At 36.8% G+C, this 27134-nt stretch overlaps 1 protein-coding gene across 4 annotated transcripts in view; it reads right to left on the bottom strand.

Moving 5' to 3' along the window:
- CTNNA2 (catenin alpha 2) overlaps window positions 1-27134 on the bottom strand; it is a 539666-nt gene that overhangs the window by 91755 nt on the left and 420777 nt on the right. For all 4 annotated transcript variants that reach the window (XM_054824266.1, XM_054824262.1, XM_054824263.1 and 1 more), the window contains one exon: window positions 12684-12836. In XM_054824266.1, coding sequence (XP_054680241.1) covers window positions 12684-12836 — 153 coding nt within the window. The remainder of the gene's footprint in view (window positions 1-12683; window positions 12837-27134) is intronic.

The raw sequence follows: 27134 nt of genomic DNA, 5'->3' as shown, positions 1-27134 counted from the left end.
TATGGTACAAAATTTCATCTCTTCTTCCTTTCTCTTACACAGACTGTGAACGTGAAACGTTACAGCTTCCTACTTGTGTTATTTAAGTGTTTGGCTTTCTTTAAACCAGAGGATGTCAAGGTACCTCAGTGATTAAGTCCCACACTATGTGCGATTAGAGGTTTAATATTATACAATATTGTGGTCAGTAGCAGCTAGTCCTACCATTTCTTGTGTACATTTAAATTTTTATTACCAAACATTCTTTTGTTAAAAGGGATGTCCTTTGCTACTATTATCTGAGAGGGATAACACAAAGCCTCAGCTCTTTGCTGCTGCTACATCAACTCTACTCAGCTATACTGGCATCCCAGTAAAAATAATTATCCCACTGAGGAAGTTACACTCTGAGACAAATAAGGTATCGTTATTGCTTCTTTCTTATTTCACCCCTCACCTATCTAAAAATAATTTCCTTGTTCTTTTGTTAACATATTTTGCTGAGCACCTTCATCTTCCTTCTGACATTATGGCAATAGCATTTTTTTTTTTTTTTTCCAACAAACACACATCCATGGGACTTTTGAGTCACATCACAAACAGTGGTTTAAGATCTTATAGCAGCTCTTAACTGTTTCCTTAGGCATGGTAAAAATTACAAATCCATTTAAATTACACAATAGTACGCATTGTGTATTGGAAGGGTAACACATGATCTCCTACACGCTCTGCAATATCCATGAGTAAGAATTGTACTTACTTTCATTACAAGAAAAACTTGAGCCATTTAATTGGTACCTCAAAGGGTATGACGATGGAATTATGCACTACAAGGAGACACGTAACACCACCATTTTTTGCGCAATGATAAAAGGTTCACATTACAAAAGAGTAACTTGACTTTCTCACCTAGGTGTAATGACCCAGACATTAGGGCGATATCACTAGCCTGTAAGTTTCTGATCCTTTAGAAGCAGGGTCTCTGTTCCACAATCCTTTTGACTGCAAGAAGTATGCTCATCGATAAAATCTTGACTTTTCCTTCCTTCTCTATCTTGTGCTTTCAAGCATAATGTATTGTAGAGAGACTAAGGCTTACACAACCTCTTTTACTGAACTTTTGAAGTCTTGAAACCACTTCAGCATCACTGAAACACAGTTTTACCTGGATTTTTATAACTCGTGTACTGTGAAACTAAACTTCCTGTTGAGATTACGCTTTCATGCTAAAATCCTTTTCTCAGATACTTATACGTTTCTTACAAAGTTGTCCTCAGGTTGAAGTTCCTCATGCTTGCTCTGAGACAATAGGAAAAACTTTCTGGAACTTTGAAGGAAATCCACTTAATTATTTTATTTGATTTTCAGAACTCTGGACTTGGAAATAAACCAATAAAAGCAATGACTTTGCATGCTAAGCCATTAAGTCAGTCTTCATTTATTGTGGTTTTTGTTTGGAAACATCTCTGAATTAAGGTACAAAAACCATTTTCAAACACTAAGAAAACTTGTTATTAGGATGATAGTATTTTATTCAGTAATATCTAGTTATTTTCTGAATGAGTTTAGTATTTTTTTAACTAATGAGGTATAACAGGGTTGCAGCATTATAGGTTTTCCAATGTGTCTCTTCCCTCATCACGAGCTCAAGTTTTTACCTAGGAAGATTATGACCAAGAACACTTACTTTCTGGATCCATATCTACATGAAATGTTGAATTTTCTTGTTGAATACATGGGTTGTCAATAAGTAAAAAAAAAAATCATGACTAAACTCTAAAAAAAATAAATCTAGTCCCATATGTACTTGACATTCAGCAGCAGCATTACAAACACATATAAATAACATCACTGAAAATTCACCCTAAAACCTTCTCTTCTCCCAAAAGCCCTCCCAGACTCTTAATTCTCACAGCTTGCTGTGTCCATTCATAGCATCACCCTGATCTCGTTGCCATTTCCCTCACGCAATTCCGTAGCAAAAGCTTCCAGCAAAAGATGTAAATTTTGTCCAAATAACAACTATCCTTGGGGAAACAAAGACAGTTTATGTGACTCTGCTGGTAATCTGGAGGATCTATTTTGACAGAAAAATATTTTAAAGCCGCACAGGCCATCCAAGGCTTAGACTATAGGTTCAATAACAACAGTTATTGAACTTATCCAAAATGACAAAAGGTGCATTTCATTACTGAAAACACCTGGAATTCCGGGAAAAGACAGAAAACATATTGATGTGACAAGATTTTTTCATTCCAGTAAAGCCCCAAAACACTATGCCTACAGGTATTACTTCCATCTAGTAAGTGGTAAGAAAAAGTAGGAAATTTTATGTTTGTACATAGACATACTAGTGGAATAGCTGAAAAAAACCAGGTGGCATAGAGATGAGTCACACAGGTAATTAAACTTTTGGGGAAAAATTGGTTTATAGGAAGAGATCAAAGAACTTCATTTAACAGCCTAAAGTTAGGGAGTTGTTGGATCAGAAATTGCAAGTATGTACGTGGAGAATAGATTTATTATAAGAAAGGTCCCTCTTAACAAAGGTGCAGATAAAATGTGGAAGAAACTGTAAGGGCTGAAAATATGAAATATCCCTCTTCAGATTACAGATAAAGTAATAAAGTTTATTACTGAGGGGAATTCACTGCTGAAGTTACTTGGCATAATTGATTACGGATTTGGTATTGGTGAAAGGTTTCTAATCAAAACTTGTGACAGAGGAGTTTTGGTGTTCTCAAATAAGAAATACACAAGGGTATTGTAAATATACCAATGGAAATGGATGTGGGTGCCACTATGAACATTCAACAAACTGTGTTTGCTAAGGTCCCAGTGTACCACTCTGGAACAGGAAGGTCAAAAAGCCAACACAGCCAGCAACACTGACCAGGAACATTTAGGCAATAAGGATTGTTATGACATTCACACGCTACCAAGTAAACACCTACAGACTTGGCACTGCTGTAGCAGCAGTAGGAAATACCTATGATGTGTGCATCATAACCCAAATATTTGTTAGAATCTAGCTAATGGGATACAGGGAAAAAACAATAGGATAAGGTACACTGTGACCCACATATTGCATAAGCTGAAGCAACATAGACACTCCTGTACAACCCTAGTGTACCTAAACCACCAATATTTGGAGATAACGATTTCTGCATTTTCATACTTTGTTCTGGATTAATAAACTTTATTACTCGAGGGTCTATATTTGAAATTTTGCCATATATATCTCAACTGTAATCTTTTTTAGAATCAAAGCTGCCATGACTTTTGATCAAAATCATCAGATTTCTTGATTACAATTTCTTCTTTTACATCAGTTCAAAACTCCATCATTAACCATGACATTCTGTCCTCAAGTCTTTAACGTGGCTTTTCCTTGTACAGCATCTGCTGATTTTTTGAGCATGTCTGAATGCTCTCCTTTATTTCTGACTCATTTCCTTGTAAATGCACTTTTCAGAGCTCAGAAGTACTTACTGCTTGTACTGAACTTTTTGGCTTCTTAGATAGTTCTAGTCGCTCTATCTGTGTGTTGGAAATGGCTCAATCATGGATGACAAATTCCTTTTCTCTACAGTAATATAAGCTGGGTTTTTTTATTTCCTATTTTGTCGTGAGTTTGGAATACCAGCATAGCTTCTTGTATTTCATCCTTTCTTTTATTCCCCACAACTCCCCTTATTTCTCTTAAGTTTCATGCTCTAAGACAGGTTATTTGATTAAACTCTTCTTTCTTAGTGAAACCCAAGATGCATATGCAAAAGCACAGTTCTTAATATTCACTGACTGAAATATAACTGTGCTAATACATCACAGAACAAAAGCTGAGATGCTAAGCATTTTACATAGTATTAAAATATTAACCTGTCTTGAGTAACAAAACTTAATCCAAACATAGAGCTTCTAGAGCATAGGTTGAAGTACCCTTTTTAAAGGAACACTGTGAAAAGCAGCTGTCATGGTTAGGGCTTGTTACCAAAGACGAAAACATAAGAGTAAAAATAAAGAATGAGGGTGGGGCTGTCTAGAAAATATCACCTTTGAATAACTAACATGCCAAGTATCTCATTCTCCCCGTCTTCAAAAGCACATATTCCCTTCAGATCCCCACAGCTGGCAACTGCAAGTAGGAAAGATGTCTGCATTACACAACACATTGAGGATAGTCAAATGAAGTGAAGAGATTAAGAAGTTAATGGATACAAGCCATTCTGAATATTAAAAACACAGTAATAAAAAAGCCTTGATCTGGGTTCATCCTGAAAACTTACCCAGTGCCCTCACTACATCTGAAATGGGTTGAAAGATGAGGAAGCTAGTAGTCGTCATTCTACCCGATATATCCTAATCAAAGGATATCCTGTTAGTCCAAAGAGATAGGTTTGCTCAAATTAATCTTTGGCCCTTTTAGCTCCAGCTGTGTATCTTACTAGAGATCGCCCTACCTCCTTTAACAAATCCTTCTTCCAGTTGCGAGAAAGAGCAGTCAATGGGAGAGGAAAGGGTAGTCTCATAAGTGATGCCCTGCTGACACATGAATGAAAGAAGTCAAGCCATATGACTGTCAGAAGGACAGGCAGTTACCATCATCTTTTATTAAACTCTCAGAGGTTAATAACACTTGATGAACTTCCCACTTCCAATCACAATCCATTTTTTGGGGCGAGAGATCACTTTCTTCTATGTTGCCAGAAAACTAATAGGTTGGTCAGTGCAAAATGCTAGCGATAAGTTTCATCTGCTAAGTGAAGAGGCTTTCGTATTTTCTGCCTAGTGAGAAGAAATATAAAAAACGTCCAAATCTAAAAGAAACAGAAGGTAGGTAAACTACACACCTGCCAGTATTGATTTCTAGCTGCTAAACAGAGTGGGCTGAGCAGTCGTACAGCTGGGAATTTTACACCATGTCAGCACACAGATGCCATGGGTTCATCCTGACAATTTGAGAGCAATACCTCTGATAACAACTAGTTTTACTTCTCTCATTGATGAGGGAGTAATTAAGGCTTGTATCTGTCTCAGGAGCTTCTACTTACTTTCATCTCTTCCATGATGGAAGAGATTACATGTCTGTAAATAAAAATCATGTCTATCAGAAGTGCTTAAGTTCAAAGTAAAAGGACATTTACGTTCCAGAGGGCCCCTTCCACTAATAGGTTCACATATCCACTCCCTTCAAAGCACTTCTTCCTATGGAAGAGTTAGGGGATGATTTCCAGCCTAGATGTTCTATGGCATCTTAGTATACTAAGGTTACAAATTCAAAACTGGTTAGGAGGAGCTAAACTCATAATTCATATAATCAATTAATTAAAATGGTATCAAAAGCTCTTGCTTGTATTATTAACAAGTTTTAAATCACACAGACTGCTACGTCACTGGATTGTATGAGATAGTAGACATAAATGGATACTTGAGTTTGTAGGAGTCATATTATTTTGGGAAAGTGTACGACATGATTCATATAGCACAGTAGCATTAGAAGTGAGTCCCTAGCTAAGCAGGTGTTATTCACTAGGGAAATATTCCTAAAAAATTACTCAGTGACTAAAAAGGGCATAATTGGACTTCATCTCTTTTACAGAGGCTGCAAATAAGCATGGTTAAAAGTTAATTATCTTTTAAAAAAATCAGCTAACTGGAAAATATTGGGAAATTACTAGGAATAAGTTTTTCTGCAAGGAAAAAGTCAGATATTTCTCAAGAAAACAATTAATAGAGTATACAAAGAAAAAATATGTTAAAGAATAACAATAAAAAAGTGAGGAAGTGGCTAGAGTACATTTTAATTTGTAGAAAATTATCCAACATTTTTTTCTTAATGACTAAAACAACATACTAAAATAGTACAGTCATTTCCTAATGAATGATGGACCTATCGGAAATCAGATAACAGAACAAGCACAGCACTAGCTTTATGTCTACAGTCCCAAAACTAGAGATGCATTTAATATGACGTGCAAATACTGCAGCAATTTACCACTTTTTTTTTTTATTTTTTTCATCTTGTACTCTTCTCCTGGGAAGGAAAAAAGAGCCATCATTACCCACAGGTTGCTAACTTTATGTAGCATTTGCTTATTATGTACATTACAAAAAGATTGGAACAAATAAAATTATCCTTCAACCCTTTTGGTGTTGCTATGAGATGCAGAAACTTAGCAAGCTAAGAATAAAGAAAAGACAAATGAAGAGAAAATGATTCCTCAAAATAATACTAATAGCCTTACAGATTCTGGTACTTGTTTACCTGGGTGTTTATTAGTGGGAAGAAATTTTAGGAAGAGGACTATATTGCCCAAGTAGCTGTGAGATAAGGAAGCTCCTTCCCTTTCAGCCATCCTGGATTCCTGGGTTTCATGAGAAACCTACTAAGGGCAGGTGTTGAGGGATCAGCATCCAGGGCTGTAGTCAAGTTCTCCACTGCCAAATTGTTTTTTATTTCACCCATGTTTCCTTGTTAACAACACAGCCTGCAGATCACAGGCAGGTTCTGCAACTGCTTCCTGCTACAGCAGACTTTGGAAGCCTCAGAGATGGATCCATATTGCCTGAAGGCAGAGATGGCTTTTGGATGAAAGCAATCTTGAAAATGTAGGCATTGATTATTTAACTCCTTTAATAACCTATCTTCTTCAGGAAGAAGTACACAAGAGGCTCAAAAAGTCACAAAGCAGCAATCATTTCTGTGCCTCACCTTTTCAATAAGGCAATTTGATTTCATTTCAGTGTTAATCTAGAAGCCAGAAGATGAAACTGGCATAGATTGCCTAGATCCCAGTGGACTACCAATATCCAGTGGCTAATGTAAGTAAAAAAAAGCTAGTGTAAAGAGTTCACCAGTGACGTAGCATTACCAGAAAGTTTTATCCTGAAAGACTTTGAGTTCACTTTACCTCAAAGACATATACACCTTGAAGGTGAAGAGATGGACAAACTAGATCTGGCTGCAGCAGGAACTCAGAAGAAATAAATGCAAAGAGTTCAAGCTTTTCATGCTCTCATTGCACATAATTGGACTCCTGGTTTTAGCTATCGTCAATATACTCATGATGTTTACTAGGAATTAAGAACATCTGTTGTCCACGCAGGGAAGAAAGACCTGAGATGGAAATTAAAACTAAAATGAGCAGATGAAACACTAGGACACAGAGGTAGCCCACAGCTTTAATTTCAAATAAAATCTCTCAACTTGAAGGGCTTGAATTAAACTAATCTATGACCTTCTTAACACTCCTTGATTAGAACCAAGGATTACTATCTTCTAAATATTATTTCTTATCAAGCATATTGTCATCTGAAAGAAAAATACAAGAATAAAAGCTGATCAGTCTGTAAGAGCAAACCCAGGGATGTATACATTTTTCATGAGCGAAGTTGGATATAGAAGCTATGAAAGAATATTGACACTTTTTCTTCATTACCAGAAGCAAACAGGTAGTTGTACACTCTGATAATGCAGTGATGTGCACTTAAATAAAAAAAAAAAAGAACATTTCAAGTATGGACGGTATTCATGAAATATATCGGTAGGAACATGCTCTGTTGCTTGAACTAAAGTTGCAGAAATAAATGAGCCAATCTTTTTCCTCTTAGGCTTCTGACTGGGTTTTATCTGCCTTAAGTGAAAATCCAACTCAGTTCATGAACTTATACAATATTTACAAAAGCACAAACAAAACATTATTATATATTCCTTATGAAGATCACGAGTACATCCTGAAAGTGAGCTAGAGTGCCACACTGTAAACTGTCAGAGCTCCATCCATCTCAAGTACATTGCAGATTTACACCAAAGATCTTCACTCCCTACAAGAAAGTCTAGCTTTGTGTTTCTTAGGGACCAAACACTCTGCGTGCTTTTCTGAGAGATATTTCTGGAATGAAAAAAATTCTGGCTTGGGTATTGGTTCTGTTCCTGCTGATGTAAATCTAGATTAAATTCACTGTCCACCACCATAGTAACATTTCCTTTCACACTCTTTCACCCCTCTCTCCTCTCATTACCAAATGACGTAAGAAGGGGTCACCGAGCAGGTCCGATTGCTTGGTTTGTGTGCTGTGTATGCGAGCAGTGGTTTTCCCCCCTGCCTTGTCTTCAGTGTACAAGCCTATTTCCACATTTATGATGTGAAAACATACAATCAGTCTGAATTAGGGAGCTACAAATAATGCAAGTAATGCTTGGAAAAATGAAGGATAGCCTGCATCATATCTTATAAAGTTCAAACACTAACTTTTATTTTTGCTTGACATTGTAAAAGAAAAAAAACCCAAACAAACCACCCCTAAACTCCTAAAAGTAAGCCCAGTATCCTCTTCAAAGTGGCAATTAGATTGTCAGGAGAAAGTTAAAGACTCCTGCAAGCCTAATGGACAAAGAGACTATAAAACAGAAACAGAAATGCTGCTGTTAGGTTTCATCTGCTACAAATTACTCTCCAACCTTGTGATACTATTGATTTGCTTGCACTATATCAAATTTTAATCACCATAAACCATTGCCTAACAGTTCTTCCACTAGCCAAGTGTTCTTAGAAGATAACTGTGATTATTTTGGGTGTCTCCAGAAATCTTTTGTATGAGATGAAACTGATAGATACACGTAGCCTCCACAAAATTCTTCTAAAAATTAATTCATACAAAATTGGTAAGGCACTGTCTTTTCAAAACATTAGTTTTAGCTGTTTCAAATTTGGTGCTGCATCAGTTCATGCTAAAGAAAAAAATCCCCTTCATTCCAATTTTGTTGGAAATACATTTCAAGGAAGAATAATGCAACTGGTTTTAACTCTGGTAAATGTTCACTGATCACCAAATTGTGAAGTCCTTCTGTAAAAATATTTTAAAACCCCAAAACTTAAATGATTAATAGAACTCACTTGGACTTTTCTCCATCCTTGTAAGGATGGAAATTCTGATCCAATCCACTAATTTAACTAGAAGGCCCTATAATCTGAATTTTCACAGTTCTTAATTAAATGTCAAACATGTTGAAGTTTCCTGTTGAAAGCCAATAAACAACTTGCTATCATGGCTTTTAGGAGTTTACTGGCTGCTGAATTTCATGTCCCAGGAAAAATGGTTGGATTTAATAATTTAGTTTTGAAAAAACAAAAAACACCCCACAAAACAGTCCAGAGGACTAACAGTTAAACCAAGGAAGATTTACTAAACAGAATAATGATAATAAAAAAAATGAATTAGCTCCCATATAGTGCTTTGATAGATGCATTGAATAAATCTGAGCTGATTTATCAGTCAAGTGCCTTTATGTGGTAGGTATTAGAATTATCTGTCATTAACCTTATGCTACAAATTAAGGTGCCTGGATACAGAAGTTAAATGACTTCCCAAGGTCACATTTGAAGCTGGCAATACAACTCAGGCATCTTCTGACTTGCAATCATTAGAGATAATTTTTTTTAAAACATTAAAAGGATTCATGAGGTAAAGATCATGACCTGGAAAGGCACTCTAACTTCAGTTTCAGAAGGCAGAAAAGATGAAAAATGACTGCTGAAATATGATTTGAAGAAAAGGAGTTAGCCATCCAAGTCTGGAATGGTACCATCTAAATTCTGTTTTATTTTATTATTATTTACCTCAACTATCTGTATGACAATTTGAGTCATTTTGGATGATTCACATCATAATTAAGCTGGGTCTCATTCATGAGGTGCTCTGCCTTCTTGGACTCTAGAGGGACCCTGAGAAGGCTTCTAAACATAGGTGTCACAGATAAAGTGCCTCAAGTTTCATGGGATGACACATTACTCTGGGTTTCCAACACAACCCATGGACTAAACTGGTTGTCCGTGAATGCTTAGAAAAATGAGAATTCATCTTTGTGGTTATCATTCTCAAACAAGGCATATCATAGCAAAACAAGTGAAAAGCAAAAGCCAAAATGTTGTAAGAGGTGAGGAAGGGAAAATACAGAAGTGATTAAAGAAGCTCTTACGATTTAAGTATTCTCTAATATGGAATATATAAAAGAAAGTTAACTTCCATAAGCCGCATTCATACAGCAGATATTTTTGAAAGTGTATTGGCTATGCAAAGAAAAATTTGCCATTTGTATTCATCAAATATCAAGAAATGCATTTTTTTCTTAGAACGGTAAAATGTAGCTTTTACATAAAGAAGTATTAAAACATCACTTATTTTCCCTGACCTCTTGACAGACTTTCTATTGAGCTTGGTAAGACATCCAAGAAATTCAGATTCTGGTTTTTAAAGTAATGATTAATATCACAGAGTTCTCATTGTATTGGATTTGCAGTGACAAATTCCTCTAACATACGCAAGTGTAACTCCATATAGTTCAGTGGAACTGTGTCCGCATATATTAGCAAGCGATTCTGGCCCTGTGCCTCGGAAAGGATCTTACATTCCATAGTCACTTGATTATGTCTCATCTTTAAACCACATTTTACTATTTGCAAAATACTTGACCCACAAAACCATAGAAGCCCATCTGCTAAGATACCATTGTGCATCATTAAGTAAAAATGATGAAACTATTTTAAGTGCAAAATCTAGTGTACAAGGGACATAAATCTATTCCAAATATTTATTTTTTTGTGCAGTCTGATGAGCCTGAAACTTGGGTTTCAAAATTCAACTTGCACTAGAAATTAATTTCTTCAAGATTACCCAAAACATAAAGAATCCTCACAAATAAAAGACTAATATCCATCTACAAGATCTCATCCTTGAAAAAGAGTAAGGATGGACCCACAGTCTAGCACCAGATGTCAGAGACATACAAGAATCAATTAAGTATCTGCTTCTAATAGTCTAGAACAGCCTAAATGGAATAAAAATATTAGGTATTAGGGCCAAGACATTGTTATTATCAGCATTTTTTTATTGGTGGAGTACCTAAAGATGGTCACATAATGTTCAAAAATCAGTAATAACCAACTTCAAATACAAGTCTAATGTGATGTTAGGCTTGCAAACCAAAGCTAGGTAACTATAACCACTCTCTTGTTGGGTTTCGTCCAGTTGAAGGTGGGTTTGGGGGTTTTTGTTTGTTTTTTGTTTTGGGAGGAGGGCTGCGGTTTTTTAACTATAGTCTTTAATAGGTATTTTTCCAACTTTTATGTCGTTATCTCTTATTATCTTTTTAATAAGATCTACTTCGTAAATTTTAACTTTTTAGTAATGCTATTAGACCTGTAACTGCAACAATTTGTTGCAAATCTATGAGGGTACTGCTATAATACTAACCACGTATGTTCATTGCATATTATGTATAAGGCTCCAACTCTGACTGCCACTACAATATAACTATGTTTGTTTTCTGTTTGTTTGTTTTTTCCTCTCTTTATATACCTACCGGCTATTTCCTTTCTCATTGCCACAGCTCCAGTCACCGGGTGGCAGCAACAAATCTTTGCATAATTCAGAGGAGTCTGAACTGAAAGCTGCCGACAGTCCTGTGCTCCTCTTGCAGATAACAGTAATTAACCTTACTGTAGTCAGCATTTTACAGAATCCATATGGAGCTTTTAAACCCCAGGAACTACCTTTAGGTGCCTACAAAAGCTATAGGAAACATCTGACTCCCAGACCCTGGATGAGGTACCTTGATTCCCTGTTTTGTACATGGGAGGAGTGAGATGCTCCAAAACAGCACCTTACTCCCACTAAAAATACACCCCACCCCCAAACACACACATTTGTCGGGGAACTGTCTGTCTCTAGTCAACAGTAACCAAGAAACCCTTACTCCTTGCTACAGCTCAGGGACTAAAGAATTAGGACAATGTCTGCTTTAAGAACAGAAGCCATTCAAAACTATAGTTCAATACTTGTCAAATCAGTAGTTCCCAAATAGCATTTTCCTTCGCTAAATAACACATAGTATGGCTAGAGAGAAAGGATGTTGCAAAGGGGCTACATATTCTTCAAAATAATGCTAGTACAGAGAAGTCAATAACGCCACATACTAGCAAGCTGAGTTATATTTGTCTTCAGGAAATACAAGCATTTTTCATAGTTCTTGATCTGTTAAAGGGCAAACAGAGATGAGCATTATCATTATTTTATTAAAAGTCCATTCAATGAACATCCAGGTTTCAATCATTATGTTTTATACTCCCGATGGTAGTATAGAGCTATTTCAATGTCATCCCTGAAGACTTGAAATTATCATTTGACTTTAGACAGTAGGTTTCTTTGGAAAGAGAAGATACTATATATATTTGTAATACAGACCTTTCAAGAGTAAATATGGTCTTAAGGCTATGCTTTCTCTATATGCCCTTTTCCATAATTTATGTCAGCATGATGAGCTCTTAAGTCTAGAGCAGCCTTTGGCCAGTACCAGATACAGTATGAAACACCTATTTGGCTTTTCACTTAATAAAGATTAAGATCTATTGTACTGTTAGTAAAACTGAACTGAAATTTATTTCTTGTTGCATATGACTTTTGACAAAATACTGGAAATACCATTTTTAACATGCTCAGTTTCGTTAATAAGCTACTAAAACACAGCACGTGCTTCTCTCTGCCAGTCATCCAGACATTCGCTGTGCAATCGCCTGGATAAAGTTGACCAAAACTCCTGAAATTACAGAATTATTGCAGAAATGCTACCTCGAACATTTCAGCCAGTATATCATTTTCCTAGAGAGGCAAGATGGAAATCTAGCTGTGTCAATATGGTCACTTACCTCAACTAACTTGTTGGCGTGTTCACGGAAGACCTGAGCATACTCCTTCACTTCTTTCTCATTACCACTTTTTGCAGCTTCAATGAGAACCAGTAATGGGACATTGGTCTCCAGGAATGAATCCGATATATGATCCATCACTGCCTTCCGTAGCTGTGACAAAAGAAAGCAGACCAGTGAATAAAAGTAGAATTATCAATGTATATGCCCGTTGTATTCATCAGCTACTTATATGTAAGCATTGATCTGTCGCATCTTACAGCATTGTATGGGAGTTTGGGCTTTTTTCTTTCTTTCCTCCAATTACATATTTGCAGCAAGCTTATAAATATCTAACACTTAAGGACCTAGGCTCTCCAAAACCCTCCTGAGATCCGTGCTGACTCACACACCTAATCCTACTGGCCTGAATGGATCTATATAGGACGATGGTGATTATCCACATAATACATTGCAAATTGATGAGAATTGAAAGCTGTGCACTACTTTAAAAAAACCAGTTCGGCTCACTTAAAACAAATATGGATTAAGGAGCTTAACTTCAAGCAACCATTAAAAATATTAGCTTGAATATTTCTAAGCCTCCTCTGATTCCTGCACTGAATAGTATTCTACGCAATAATGAGTATTTCGTTTATCACATGCCTTGTGCTTTGTGTTCTTGTTCAAATATCTCCAACAGGTAGATACAGAAAGCCTTTCTAAGCATTTTCCAGGCAGTTTAGAAAATACACTACAATTTATTCTGAAGGAAAAAAAACCCAAACAACCACCCTACAAGTTACTGAAGATTAAACACCTGTTATTTCATAAAAACATCTGTTTGAAACAATACTACTGTAAGAATGATGTCACTCACCTTGCTAATAACCACTAATTAATGACAAACTTCACTAAAATTTGAAAGACGGCCAGAAAGATGACTGAAATCTTAAGTAATTCTTCCTGGAAACTTAACTGCTTTATAGGAACATGGATCAGAAACATTTTTAGCATGTTTTCTCCAGTTTTTTGATTGTTAAGAACGAAAAACTGTGGACTCAAACGCAAGCTGGGAGCTAGTCAGCCTGGAGGTCTGGCTAGCCATTAGTCTCCTTAAATCATGCATTTTTAGTTAGGTGAAACATCAGGAAAGGTAATTTTCTCTGTTTTGCAGTCCAGACAAGAAAGCTCTAGCTAGAAAAGGTGTCACCAACACACCCAATCATATTGAAAACTGCTATATTGTTAGGCACTGTAAATACATGATCCAAGATGCATTTGCTGTTTGACAGCAGCAATTGTCAGCTCTGTCTGAATAAGGAGAACGCCAACTTTGAATATTTCCATTCAATCCCTGAGTGGCGCCATAAAAACAAGCAAAGCAGAATAGCATACCTGTGTTTGCATGCAGTATTCCTTTTATTTCTATTGCAACTAAAGCAGCTAACGTATTAAGAACAGCAATACTTAATTTCTCTAAAAAATTAATTAGACTCAGATTTTACCTGGAAAGTATTTTTCCATTTTCCAAAATTATTAAAGGACTCAGAATAGCTATCACAGTAATACATACAAACAGGGGGGAAAAAGACAAAAATAGAGAAGAAGAATATATCAAAGAGACCTGCCAATAGTTGGGAAGCTGGCATGTGGTAGCTACTACCTATCACGTTGTCACCTTGTACTCTTTCTTTTTTTCTTTCATCGATCTGCTGATATCCACTTGCTGACTCTTGTTTTATTCTTATATTGAGATCTCTTTCAGACCGTCCTTTGGGTCTGTTTGCACAGCATCTAGTACAACGAGAGTCTGATCCATGAATAGATTTCAATGTTACCAATAAGAGATAAACACTAACATTGCTCCAAATATATCAAAGCATTGGGGGGAGGGGGAAAAAAAAAGGAACATCTTGGGGTATTTTTTTAAGTTTCAGAGAACAGTGCACCAGGATAGCACTCTGAATTATATGGCTGATAGATTTCCAATCACTATGTATATCATTCCCTCCCTACTAAATGAAGGGTTTCACCTATAGCCAGCAGACAGAGAGGGTTCATCTCACGTTTGCGTCATCACCCTCTGCAGGTGTCCGTCTCCCAACACTTGCTAAGAAACTCTGCTCCCACGTTAGATGCCTCACTTTACCACCTACGGTTTGACTTTTTGAAGTCCATTGGACTGAAATAGGCCAAATGGTAGCGTTTCCAGAGGAACACACGCAGGTTATAAGTTTCCCATCCCATTCTTAGCGAAAATCCTTAAAAATCCACTTAAGTTCATTTCAAGCATCAGTAAAACCTACTGTCCACTATACTGAAAAAAAAAAACCCTGTTAAATAAACACTGACATTTTTCTGTTTATATCATTCCATAAGGAGGTATCTGTTTCAAAGGGTTGTGTTCAACGAACAAGCAATTCAATTTTTAATCAAGGTTAATGTGGTATTATAGATCGGATTATAAAAGTACGCCCTATGGAACTGTAAGAAGAGTCCCAGCATGTTTAAGTACGCAGTTTGTTTTCATCGGTATTAAATATCTTCAGTCTACAACTACATACCAGAAATCAATAAAAAGGACAGTAAAAGCATCAGCTAACCAGCAATTTTGGGTTTTACGATTGTAAATATACAGTAGAGTTATATCTGAATCAAAATAGAAGAGTAAAATGGATAACTTGTTTCTAATGGTAACTGTGTGTTGCCTTCTACAGTTCAGACTTGCAGCAGCCAAAAAAAAAAAAAATCTGAATTCTGTCACAGGTTTGTTAAATATAAAATTAACAAATTCTATTTTCCTATGCTGTGTTAATCAAAGATGGCAGCAGCATATTTCTGACGCCTCTTGTAAACATGCATTATAACGTCTTTAGAAATTGGTTATCCGAGTTTTAGGACGCCCTTGCATTGAAGTTGAAAGGTATAGTTAACGGTTTTTATATACGCAGGAGACCACAAATTTTGCTATCCATCACCACAAGCTATAAAGAATGACTTGACAAAATCATTTGTTAAATGTGCCAGGAGTATGAACGTAAGACATTCATCCCATAGCTCAAATGGCTACATGACAAGGTAATATTAATTGCACAAGACAAGACATTTAAAAGTATTAGCTCAGCATTACCAGTCTATTTGATCCAATTAGAGCTATTCATCAAGGTAAATAACTACTGCACAACTAATCTTTTATGTTCCTCTGCGTACTGCAACAAAGTCCAGCCAAAGAGATTGCTTACGCATCCACAGATTTTACCGCTTCATACAGCTAACCTCTGTTCAGAAGGGAATGGGAGAAGCCTCTGACTTGAATCTAAATGGCCATAAAACATGCAGCAAAACCACGTCAAGTTTTAGTCTAAAACCAGCATGAGATATTGCGCTCGTACATACATTAAACAACGTCTTTGCAATGCCTTAATTTACCCTGCATTCTGATGTAAATATTATGGCACAAACTATTACTCATAAGTCAACGCTTCAGGTTTTTTTCCCTCCAGGGAATTTTTAAGTTAGAGTTGACTTCAAAGTGTGGGTAGTTTCCACTGCATGAAACGCCATTTGTCCGAGGAGAAAACACATCAAATAAAGGTCTTGCTAATTCATTTTGTCACGGAGAACACTTAATACATTAACATATAGTTAAAGAATAATAAGGTTCCCAAACCAGCACAAAGATATGAAGGGAAAACATCAAGACCCGCAAATATTTTTAAAAGTATGAATGGTGTACCACATGGCAGATCTTATGTCTTTCCAGTTCAGTCGATTCAGTCAGTTTACGGCACATGGAGTCAGTCGCTGGTTTTGATAGCATCGTGTTCTACTGTTCTAAGCACTGTTTAGGGCTGGTTTATCATTGTCGATTCACAGCTATAATTGAGCTCAGAGAGGTTAAACTGCCCACTGAAATGATGTTTTCCATGGCTATATGACAATTTTAGAACCAAAATGTCTCAGTGCTACTTGCAGTCTAGTAGAGAATTAAATGTCTAATCCTGACACTGGAAGGTAAAGTCACAGCAGGAGATTAATGACTCTAACAGGTTGTTAAACTTTGTAAAGACTGGCATTATAAAGCTATCTGTAGCAAAAGTTTACCAAGGAGCACCTTATTCACCATTTTCTACTTAACATGTATTACAAGCTGAGCCTAACTCCAGTTTGCAGCTGCAGAGCACTCCCAAACAGGTATTCATTTAATTGAAAAAGATGAAAATAAAGCCTTCTCCAATGCAATTAAATTGAGTCTCCTCCAATAGATTGTAAAATTGAGTTCTGGGGAATAAGACAGTGATCCTTAGAAGCTACTGCAGTATAGTGCTAAAGAGAAAGTCTCAGTCGATTCTGCACACTACAACCTATAGATGTGTGACCAAAAAATGGTAGATTGGGGGATGTGGACATTAATGCCATCAGTTATGTCTTGATTGATTAAACAGCAAAGAGATTAAAATTTAAAGAACCTATCACACCTGGACACCCAAACTACAGATTTCTGGAGTATACTAGATAAAAATATTTAACATTTGAACCTAAGATAAAAACTCAGGAAGAAATGCTGTTAGAAAAACTGATCATACTTCTTCATATATTTTTCTGTGTGTGAGCTTTCTTCTCTCTACAGAGAAACTTGCCCAGTCAGGGAGAGACTTGAGGATGAATTTACCACTTGAAGTGACAAGTTTTGACCAGAGATTTGAAAGAGAATAAGACACACACAAAAATGTTCCTCCTAGTTGTAGGTCACCACAAAGGATTTCTCAAAATGGTAACTAAGTTCTTCTGTTTTTTTAAAAAAAATTTATTTCTTTTATACTGCCTTTTCAAAAAACATATTTTGGCAAGAGCAAGCCTTAGGCTTGCTAACAACTTTAGGGCAATTACACAAAAGGAGAGAAAAATGTATAAGCTTGGGGGACAGACATCCACATACACCCCAAATATATGAATATTATCAGGGAAAGAACTGTGTCTTGTTTCATGTCTAGAGAGAACAATAAAATCCCAGTGCCAATTGGGTGCTGGGATAGTACCAACTATTTATTATTTCTAACAATAAAGAATGAGACAGGGCATTAAAGTGTAGAGGACAGTACAGAGATTACCATCAAAAAATGATGGAAAAAACAGGAGGACAGAAATACAGGTAGAGCCTGAACAGTTAGTGGAAAGCATTAATGAAGTAAAAATAATCCATCAGTGAAAGAGCGTGATTAACTTTCACCTTCTGTACGACCTGGGAGGGCAGAGCTGTGACAAGGAGAACACAGAAGGATGAAGTTGTAGAACAGGACATTACACGTAGGATCAAAGAAGGAGGGAATGATTGTAGGAGGTTACTCCAGTAGAGAAGAAAAGGGATAGGAATTTGAAAACTATCCTTGTGAAAACCCAGGAGGAGGAGGCCTGTAAAGTGTCAAAAATGTCACCAAGACCACAAGCCGAGCGGGTCTGATGCAAAAGAGGAGAAAGGTGTGACAAAGAAGAGGGCAACGAGGAAGAATAAAAATCATGCATTAAACATCCATGGATTAAACTGAGAACTACAGCATGTTGTGTATCTTCATGTATTGTCTCAGGCTCTGCTGAAATGATATTTAAATCAAGTAGAGTGGCCTTGGAGCTTTATGTTTTTTATAAATATAGTAAATAAAAAAACAATATTGGGGACAAAACTGCTCTGGGGAGATTAAAGAGCTATTTGGTCACAAATGGGAAGGAAGTTGTTTATGAAAACCCTTCATGAAGTTATCCTCACTGTGATAAGCACGTGTAGTAACTTCACTTAAAAGCAGTTAGATCCAGTAAGCTTTAAAGGGTTGATAGAGTAAGTGTTACATGTGTCACACTTGCATTCCCACCTACCCCAGCTGCAGGAACAGGTTGGCATACTAAATATTATCATCAGCTTCTCTAAGACCTAGAGATTTAGCCCCAATGGAAGCTGATGACAGCTGTCTTTTGTAGACCTGTCTATTGGAGTTGCAGACAATGGCTGAAAGAAGATTAAAAATTGATTGTGTTCTGCAAAAATGGATTTCTCATCATCCTTTCCAGGAGTCAAAGTCACAAACTGATCCTGCCCCAGGGACAGAGGTGATTGATATCTGATACTATCAATTATCATCCATAGCTTTCAAAAAAGCCCCAACTGCAGTGAGATTTTTCTTGGGTTTGTTTTGTTTGGGTTTTTGTTGGTTTTATTCTTTTTGGGGGTTTATTTTGTTTGGGTTTTTATTCCTTCGCCTTCGCAGTAATTTCTATCAAGCAAAAACTGAAAACAAAACTTTTTATATTGCTGGTAACTTATTATTAAGTAACATTAAAGACATTTTATAATACTTTAGAAATAGTATTACTGAACAAAATTAATGTCAATTAAGAAATAAACGCAATGTTGAAATCCCATTTGGAAATTAAATTCTGCATACTTTGCCATTGCTCATAAATCCATTAGGAGGACAGAATTATAGAAGTGCTTGGAAAAGGACTGTGTTTTCCTCTACATTTATAGTGCTCCCTACCTCATGCTACTGTATTATTGATAATGAACATCAAAATTTGAAGCTGTCTTTATGAATCCAATCTTCTATAAACTTCTTTAGCTGATATGACTACAGTCATTCTCGAGCTGACACTACGGAACAGTGAAAGCTTCTTTATGTAAAACTATCATCAATAGAAATTTCTTGAAATAGGTTTTTGTTGTTTGATTTCTTTTCGTTTGGTTATACACTTCTGTTGAGCTTCTCCCACATTTACAGTGTCTCTCATTAAAAAAAGTTTTAAAAACTCCATACTTGTTTTTCTGCAGTGATTACAGAGCGAGGCATCTTCTAAAGTTCCTGGAGTGAGTACAAAGATTTGTTGAAGTATGTGAGCTTTTATGAAGACTCATTATTTGAGGAATAATAGACAAACTATGTGCAGTAATCTAACGTGATGTAGCTGTCACCGAGTTTTGCCTCATAATTCCTCACAAGCCACTTTGAAAGGCCAATCCACTGTGCTCACAACTTCATTCAGTTAAAAAAAAAATCAAGTCCTTATATCAAAAAGCAAAAGCAGCTATAGCTACCGCACTGTTTGGATTTTACCAGACAAAAATAATCCATCATAACTATTCTGTCGCAGATGAAAGTTTCCTTCATTTGACAAAAATGTTACACACTGTAGTCTTACACAAAAATACCTGATATGGGTATAGTTTCCTGAAATATGGCACCATATGTGCATCAGTAAACATTATGTGTAGAGTAAATTAAACCAAGCCTTATAATTAGGCACTAAGGAAATTACTGCAGACCTGAAAGAGTAAATCAGCGGTATTAAAACACTCTCCGTTTCCTCTGAAGCACTTCAGAGCACCATAAAATCCTCAATGTCACAGTGATAAACATCTAGAAGAAATGCATTTTGAGGCAGACAAAGACACATGAATTCAAATAAGTTTAAGTCAAAATCACGATTAAGAGCAATTTAAACAACAGTTCATTGCCTCTAACTTTTTAGACATTTTTCTAAAACTCCCTTCCTAAAGTAAATACACCAGTTAGTCTATCAAATGGGAGCAGACACAAAGTGGATGCAGTAATGAACAGCACGTCAGGAGCTTACATTTCAGTTCAAGCTGGTGAAATTCAGAGTATGCCTACTTCTGTTGCTTATAGGAGTGGCTATAAATTCAGTGGAAGCTGAAAAAGCAGATGACTTTACCAAGCGGAGCATTACTATCTCTGCTTTATAACCCAGTATTACGTCACACTCTTGTCTAATACCTTTGTACGAGCTGCTAGAGAAACCCGGTAAAGAGACACTGATGTACACGCAATGCGGCGCACCCGCATTAAATGAATAAAAAAAAATAAACATGTAGTGCTGGCAGAGAAATAAATCTTTATTAGCATTTGATAGACTGCTTTCAGAAAGCCAGCTTCCAGATTTCCATAATCAAGAGCACTAGAGTCACTGCAGGTGAAAACATAACCTATTAAGCAACAAGGAAAAGGTGATGAGTTTCTAATGAGCAAGGGCTGATGCCGCAGGTGGCCTTATGTTCAAAGACATTTAGATTGACTTATGGCTGGCTCCCTTTAAAAAATGCCAACATTATGTCAAGAAGCATTTTCATGCAACAGAATGAGGCAATATCACCAATCACACTACACTTTCCCTTGGGAGCAACCAATACCTCATCTTTGGTAATGTAACACAACCTTAGCAAGACTCCTGTGGATGATCTATTTAAGTATGACCTTGCTTCAACTTTGCCTTCACAAAATAAATCTTTAGTAAACATTCACGCAAGACTAAATTTTGAAGTTACAACCTTCTTAGATATTCTGCTACTACTTAACACTTGCGTGAAGTTTTGCATCTTCAAAATGCTGTATCAATGCTCTTACAAATTCTCAGTCTTCTGTAAGCTGGGTAAGGTCCATGACCCTCTCTCTTTGTGTTTTTAGCCCTTCTTATATTATACAGATCTTGAATTAAAAAAACCCCACCTTCAGGATTTATAACCTTAACCAGTGCCCTCTTCTCTACAACAAAGGGTACATCAGAACCTACTTTTATGGTAATGAGAAGCAGAGCTTGCTTCCCCAGTCCTCCAAGTAAGGCACCTATTGCTGCAGTGTTGACTGGCCCAATGGCTTGAAAGTAAAAGGATTATCCATACAAACCTACCTTTAGGCTCCTGTCATTGGGTGCCTAAACTAGAATGCAGTTTGTTCATGACTCCTTGTATATGAAGAAAGATGAGCTTTTGAAAACATGTCCTTGAAACCCCAAACCACCATCTGAAAGTGAACTCTATTGACTGTATGAGAGATTGAAGAAAAAGCAGCTTCTTTATATTATCACCCAATTTCCACACTTGACATCAGCTGGTGTGAATTCTCAGGGTTCCCTCCTTTTTTCTTTCCCCCACCCCCTCAATGTGAGTTTTTATTTCTTTGCGTGTGCTGTTCAGCTTCTCAAAGGAGCTGAAAGGAATTGGGTATACCTATTAAGTTTGATTAGAATTGGGTATACTATTTTCTTCTGAAGATCTTAGATTTGTTTTGTTTTCTGAGCACTCATACTTCCCTTGGGCTTATATCTTAATGTACAGATGCTGTGTACCTCTTCAAGCTGGTACAACACAGAATACCTAAGCTGAGGCAGCTTCACCTTCAGAAGTAACTTTATTTTTCTGCATTTCAGATTATTCGTCTGAAAACTGAACAATAAATCTTGCTTGTCCTCATAGAGCATTTTAGAAGGGAGAGAGGATAAACAAAAAATTTAAGTCAGTAAATCATGATTCAGGGCAGCAAGATTTAATTTCTAGGTGCCACTGGCCCTCTCTACAGCATTTGACAAGTCATCTGGTCTCTATATGAGACAGTAGCTTGGCTGCAAAATGATGATGATAAAATTTCCTCTTTTGGAGGGGGTCCTGCGTTTTCTTCAAAGCGTTTACATACTGTAAAGAAGCAAGCTATGCGTATACTTGAAAAGAGAGAGATTTAAGTCCAAACACTGAAAACATTATATAAGAGTCTATCCATAATAAAATTTGCATTATATGGGTTAGATATGATAAAATCCTTTCCAATGGAAGATGTTTTTTTCAGTTTTAGGTGTCCCTTTAGTCTAATTGCATGAGATAATATTCATGTTTTTTATTCTGAGAGTCTCTCTAGAGTCTACGTCAATTTTTGGCAGGTTTCAAAGTGCTAAACAATTTTTTTTTTTTACCATAAATAACATTCATAAACAGTAGTGATACAACTTAATCTAAGTGGAAGTGACTGACATAAAAAGCAAAGGGAGATACGCTGCCTCTCAAGAGCTAGAAAAAAGATAGGACAAATAAGCCTGAGAACATTACGAAGGCTGTTATCTAATTCAGACTGTTGTAACCCATATTAAAGAAAGCACGCTGAACTGCGAGCACTTTCAGTGACCTACGAAGTAGGTAAAAACTGAGTATGATCAAGAAGTTCTCTCCAAGATCTTTGTTGTACTATATTTGCATGCATAACTTACGGGAGGTATTTTTCTCATCTACCTTTAACCTTTTAAAAGTTTGACTTACACCTAATACAGCTACTGAAACAGTACTATGGCGGGCTGTAAGGAGTATAATAATTGTAGCTGTGCAACTGAAGGGAGGTGTGCCGAAGAATATGGCTGATAACAGACTAGCGAATACCATGTCTGTAGCCCACCAAGCGCCTTACAAAGGGATTTGCGAGAGCACAGCTTAGCACAAGGATAATGTAAATGAGCAATCAAAAATATATAAGGGTCATGTGAAAGGATATATTAACTACATGATACATAAAGAATTGATTAGACGTATAGAAAGGGCAAACATGACTTGGAGATGTATTTTTTTTTTTAATTTAGGCTCCTGCAAAGTATGTGACTGAGCAAGTCTGAGCATGTGGTTGACAGAAAGCCACCATAGGACCATCATTATTAATAGTAGTTTATGCATAAATAGCTAAACCTGATCCTGACTACCCAAAAGCGTGTCACCATTCCTAGGGTGCTAGTAGTGACTATTGGGAAAAAGCAGACACTGAGAAGCAGCAAGCAACATCCTCAGCTTCATCAATATTGGTAAGAAAGAGGGAGACGACTCATCCAAACCAATACAGAGATCATGGCAGTGCCCATGCTTCAGCTTTCAGCCTACAAAGTAGCTGAAATTAAACAACCAACTTTTAAAGGACAAATCACAGCCACACATGAAACCCATTTTTGGAAAATCATATGGGAAAACAAGCTGCATGTCGCTGTAGAAATCATATTGAAGGGTTTATTTACGGATAATAACATGCTACAGTTATACAATACCAGTATTGCTAGCAAAGTAGCACAGTAGGGGGTCCTAAAATTAAATATAACTTTGAAAATTTGGAGTGTTGTTGCAGGTAACAGAGTGAAACAGAACAGGACCATAGTCTTGACCATAAAGGCTTTTGTTTCTAGACCTGTTTTCTGAGAAATGAGGCTCATTACAGCAACTGTCCATTTTTTCCAATATATTTGAATCTCTTGGCCAATCTTAAAACAATCCCACAGACATAAAAGCTTCTGAAGATGCTAAACAGCTGGAGTTTGATGAAAAACTGTTTGGGTAGGAGAATGGTGACCCGCATTAGGGTCCTATGGAGGGAAATCTGTTATGTGAAGTTAGTAGCTGGCTGGCCAGCGTACCAACACAGGTATCGGCTGGCTGACCACCACGCGGGGACCAGCTGGCCAGTTGGCAGAGGAGGTGCCAAAACCAGCCTCACATCTTCCTGCATTTCACCGACCCGCCTGGAGAAACACGATGAGGTAGCAGCAGAGAGGAGAAAGATGGATGTGAGAAAAAGAGAAGAAATATTAATATATTTTATAATAAAGTTTTGTTGCCTAAACTACAAGGAAGAACCAGAAATCCAACTTTAAGAAAAATACACTACTTTTTAATTTTTGCTTTATTCTACTTTGGAATGAAATCTGAAAATTTCAAAATTATCAAAATGCCTTATAGCAATGGAAAACTTTCTTGACAATTCTGAAAATGTGTTTTAATTTTCAATATTTATTTATATTTATATATTTATATTTGCAATGCTAAGCTAAAATAAACTACTAACTGTCAAAATGAAAATCTGAAACTACTAAAAAAAAAATCCAAATATGACTTTTCAACACTGTCAGGCCTTTTTTATTATTATTATTATTATTTTCAAAATTAAATTTCTGGATAATTTCTGTTAGTTTTCAGTTTTAAAGAAAGTCAAAATTTTCTGTTGAGTATTTATTTCATAAAATATTTCTAGCTAGCTTTACTAATGAGATAAACCTACGTCTGCAGGAGGTGGACGAATTGTCCTTAACAGCTATATGAGACCATCATTTCCAGTATAAACTGAGAATCGCTGGTAGAAAGATCTTCCTATTTCTTTACAATTCCTTACACTTGCAGGCATATGAAGTATTAGTCTGGTGTGAATGGACAAAAATGAAGAATTATTTGATTTCAGTCTACTGTATAGAATACTGCAGACAGGCTGCTCTGTTAAAATTAATAGCAGCGCAGATATCTGCTCTTTAAGAGAAAACTAATGGGTTTGGTTATTACACCTTGTGGGGAAACCGACTGGCTAAGGCAGACTGAACAAGCTCAGCCGATCAACTGGAACAGGACACGAGGCGAAGAGATGATGGCAGCAGGGCAGGAGGCAGCGGCACTGACAGGTGGGACACCAGTGGTGGTGACAGCAGAACAGCTGGTGCCCTGCTCACACAACTCCAAATGATCTATAGACCGTGTTGGTCCTCGCTAGGCATCCAGTTCGTCTGTTAGCCAAATTCTTTGGTGTGTCCTTCTTGCTTATCTTTGTTTCAATGTCAATGCAGAGTTGCGATGCTTGACATACCGTGAGTGTGTGATGCTTTGTGACTAGCTGTAGTATTTAAACTACAGGGTTAGTATATTTTTTTTTCCCCCTATGGAGGTAAAACAAACAAACAAACTAACTGGCATCAACAAGCAGCCTGCTGCTGGTCTAGCTTGCTGTACCACACAGTGAAAGATGCTTTTGTTTAGCTTTTAGGTTTTGTATATCTTCTTTTTTTTTTTATTTAATTTTTTTTTTGACAGACTTGCATACCAGGGGGGGAAAAGACCCCAAATCCTGCCAATTGGCACAACTTGTTATCAGACACAGAACTCTGTGCTTTTTCCAAATTGTTCAAAATAAAGTAAGAAATGGCAGCAGTAAGCTTTGGGCTGGTGAGACTTGTCTGCTTCCAAGAACTTGTTCAGTCAGACTTAGGCTGATGGTCTTGCTGGCAGTTTGTATTAAGACATATAATTACATGTCCATAATAGTTTTCCAATGCCCAGGAGAGTTTAAATGATGAGTATAAAAGATGTAATTCCACCAGAATAGGAAATACTGATGTGACTGTAACTCGTGAGATGGAATTTTAGCACTGTGTAGCCCAACCACAATCACTTCACAATTCTGCGTGTTCTGTAGATAATGAAATAAAATCTCAGAAATAAAGAGCTAAGTAACCTAGGGGGAAAGAGAAAAAAATCAGTCTTAGATGGTGGACTACTGAAGCCTTGCAAGGGACCCTGACTACCAAATGAAACATATATACCTTCTTCACTACCAAAACATATTTTGTAGATGGTCCAGTTTTACGGTAGTAGCATTAAGCTTCATAAATCTGACAAGGAAAGCTGCTTTACAAAAGGGATTCATTAGAAACAAAAGGCATCGTGGTATTCAAAGTCAGTTGCCTCTCCCATGATTTAGCCACACTGCAATCCCAGCTGTGGTTCCTTTCTTCTTAATCTTCAAGCCCCTTGCCTCAGCCATTAAACTCAGCCCTCAGAGACATCCTCATATTCTGAAATTTAGCAGGGGTTGTACAGGCAGGTCTGGGTAGACACGCACATGTATACTGTTGATTATAAATGTGATGAGGCAGAACATTGATTATGATACTAAAGGATAAAGATTTATCGTCAGAATACACATTGTTGAAAGCAGAGACTCCATCTTCCTCTATGCTTGTGCAAACCCAGCACAACTATGTTCTAATCTTGATTAGTTTACTAGCAACTGCCAAAATTTAATAAACATTATATGTATGTCATTAACTTTCATAAATATCAGAAACTATATTAAAAGCTTCATCTCCAAGCAGGAAAATATTTATATATGTGCTTCACTTTACCCACATACAGAGTTCCAACCTTTCTGAGATTGAATTCAACACCCATGGGGCTGAATATATACAAGAAGCAGACAGTTTATTAAGAAAGGTGCCATTTTTATATCACGTTTCAGAGTAAATTTGGCTTTAGAGATGAGTAATTCAGGCAACTGCTGAGAGCCTCACACAGTACAGCAACTCATGTGTTAGTCTGCTACTTCCTTCAAGCAATAAGAACAGAGGTGGGAGGCAACACATGGTACGAGCTCCACTGCAGAACCTAGAATCCCACAAATTTGGAGGTCAGAACAGCGGAGATCTTTCTTCTGTCATTAGCTGAGCAACAGATGTGACGTTAGGCTTCATACAGGAGAGTCAATGATTCATATTGTCTTAATTCCGTTGTAATACTATTATTATCATTTGGAGAAATAAGCTCTGCGAATATGATCCTCAAACATGTTTGCCAAGAGTTAAGGAAGCGATGAAATGAGGTGGTTTAGCAGTGCAGAGCACTGATTTCAAAATGCCTATAGGGGTCACATGTTGCAAATAGGTATCTGAAGGTACATTTAAGTCCTTACTTGGTTTTGCAGATATGTGTATTTTAGATCATTTTCACAGAGGCAACCTTTGACTATTTTTTTTATTGATTTTACCAAAAATGTAGAATTGGGATCATCTCAAAAGGAGAAAAAAGAAGTAAAAATAGGCAATGCCTCCTGCCTTAGCTTTAAAAAT

This window comes from Grus americana, chromosome 4 (assembly GCF_028858705.1).
Source record: "Grus americana isolate bGruAme1 chromosome 4, bGruAme1.mat, whole genome shotgun sequence".
NCBI classification, from domain to species: Eukaryota; Metazoa; Chordata; class Aves; order Gruiformes; family Gruidae; genus Grus; species Grus americana.
This window is presented reverse-complemented; position numbering and strand designations above follow the sequence as displayed.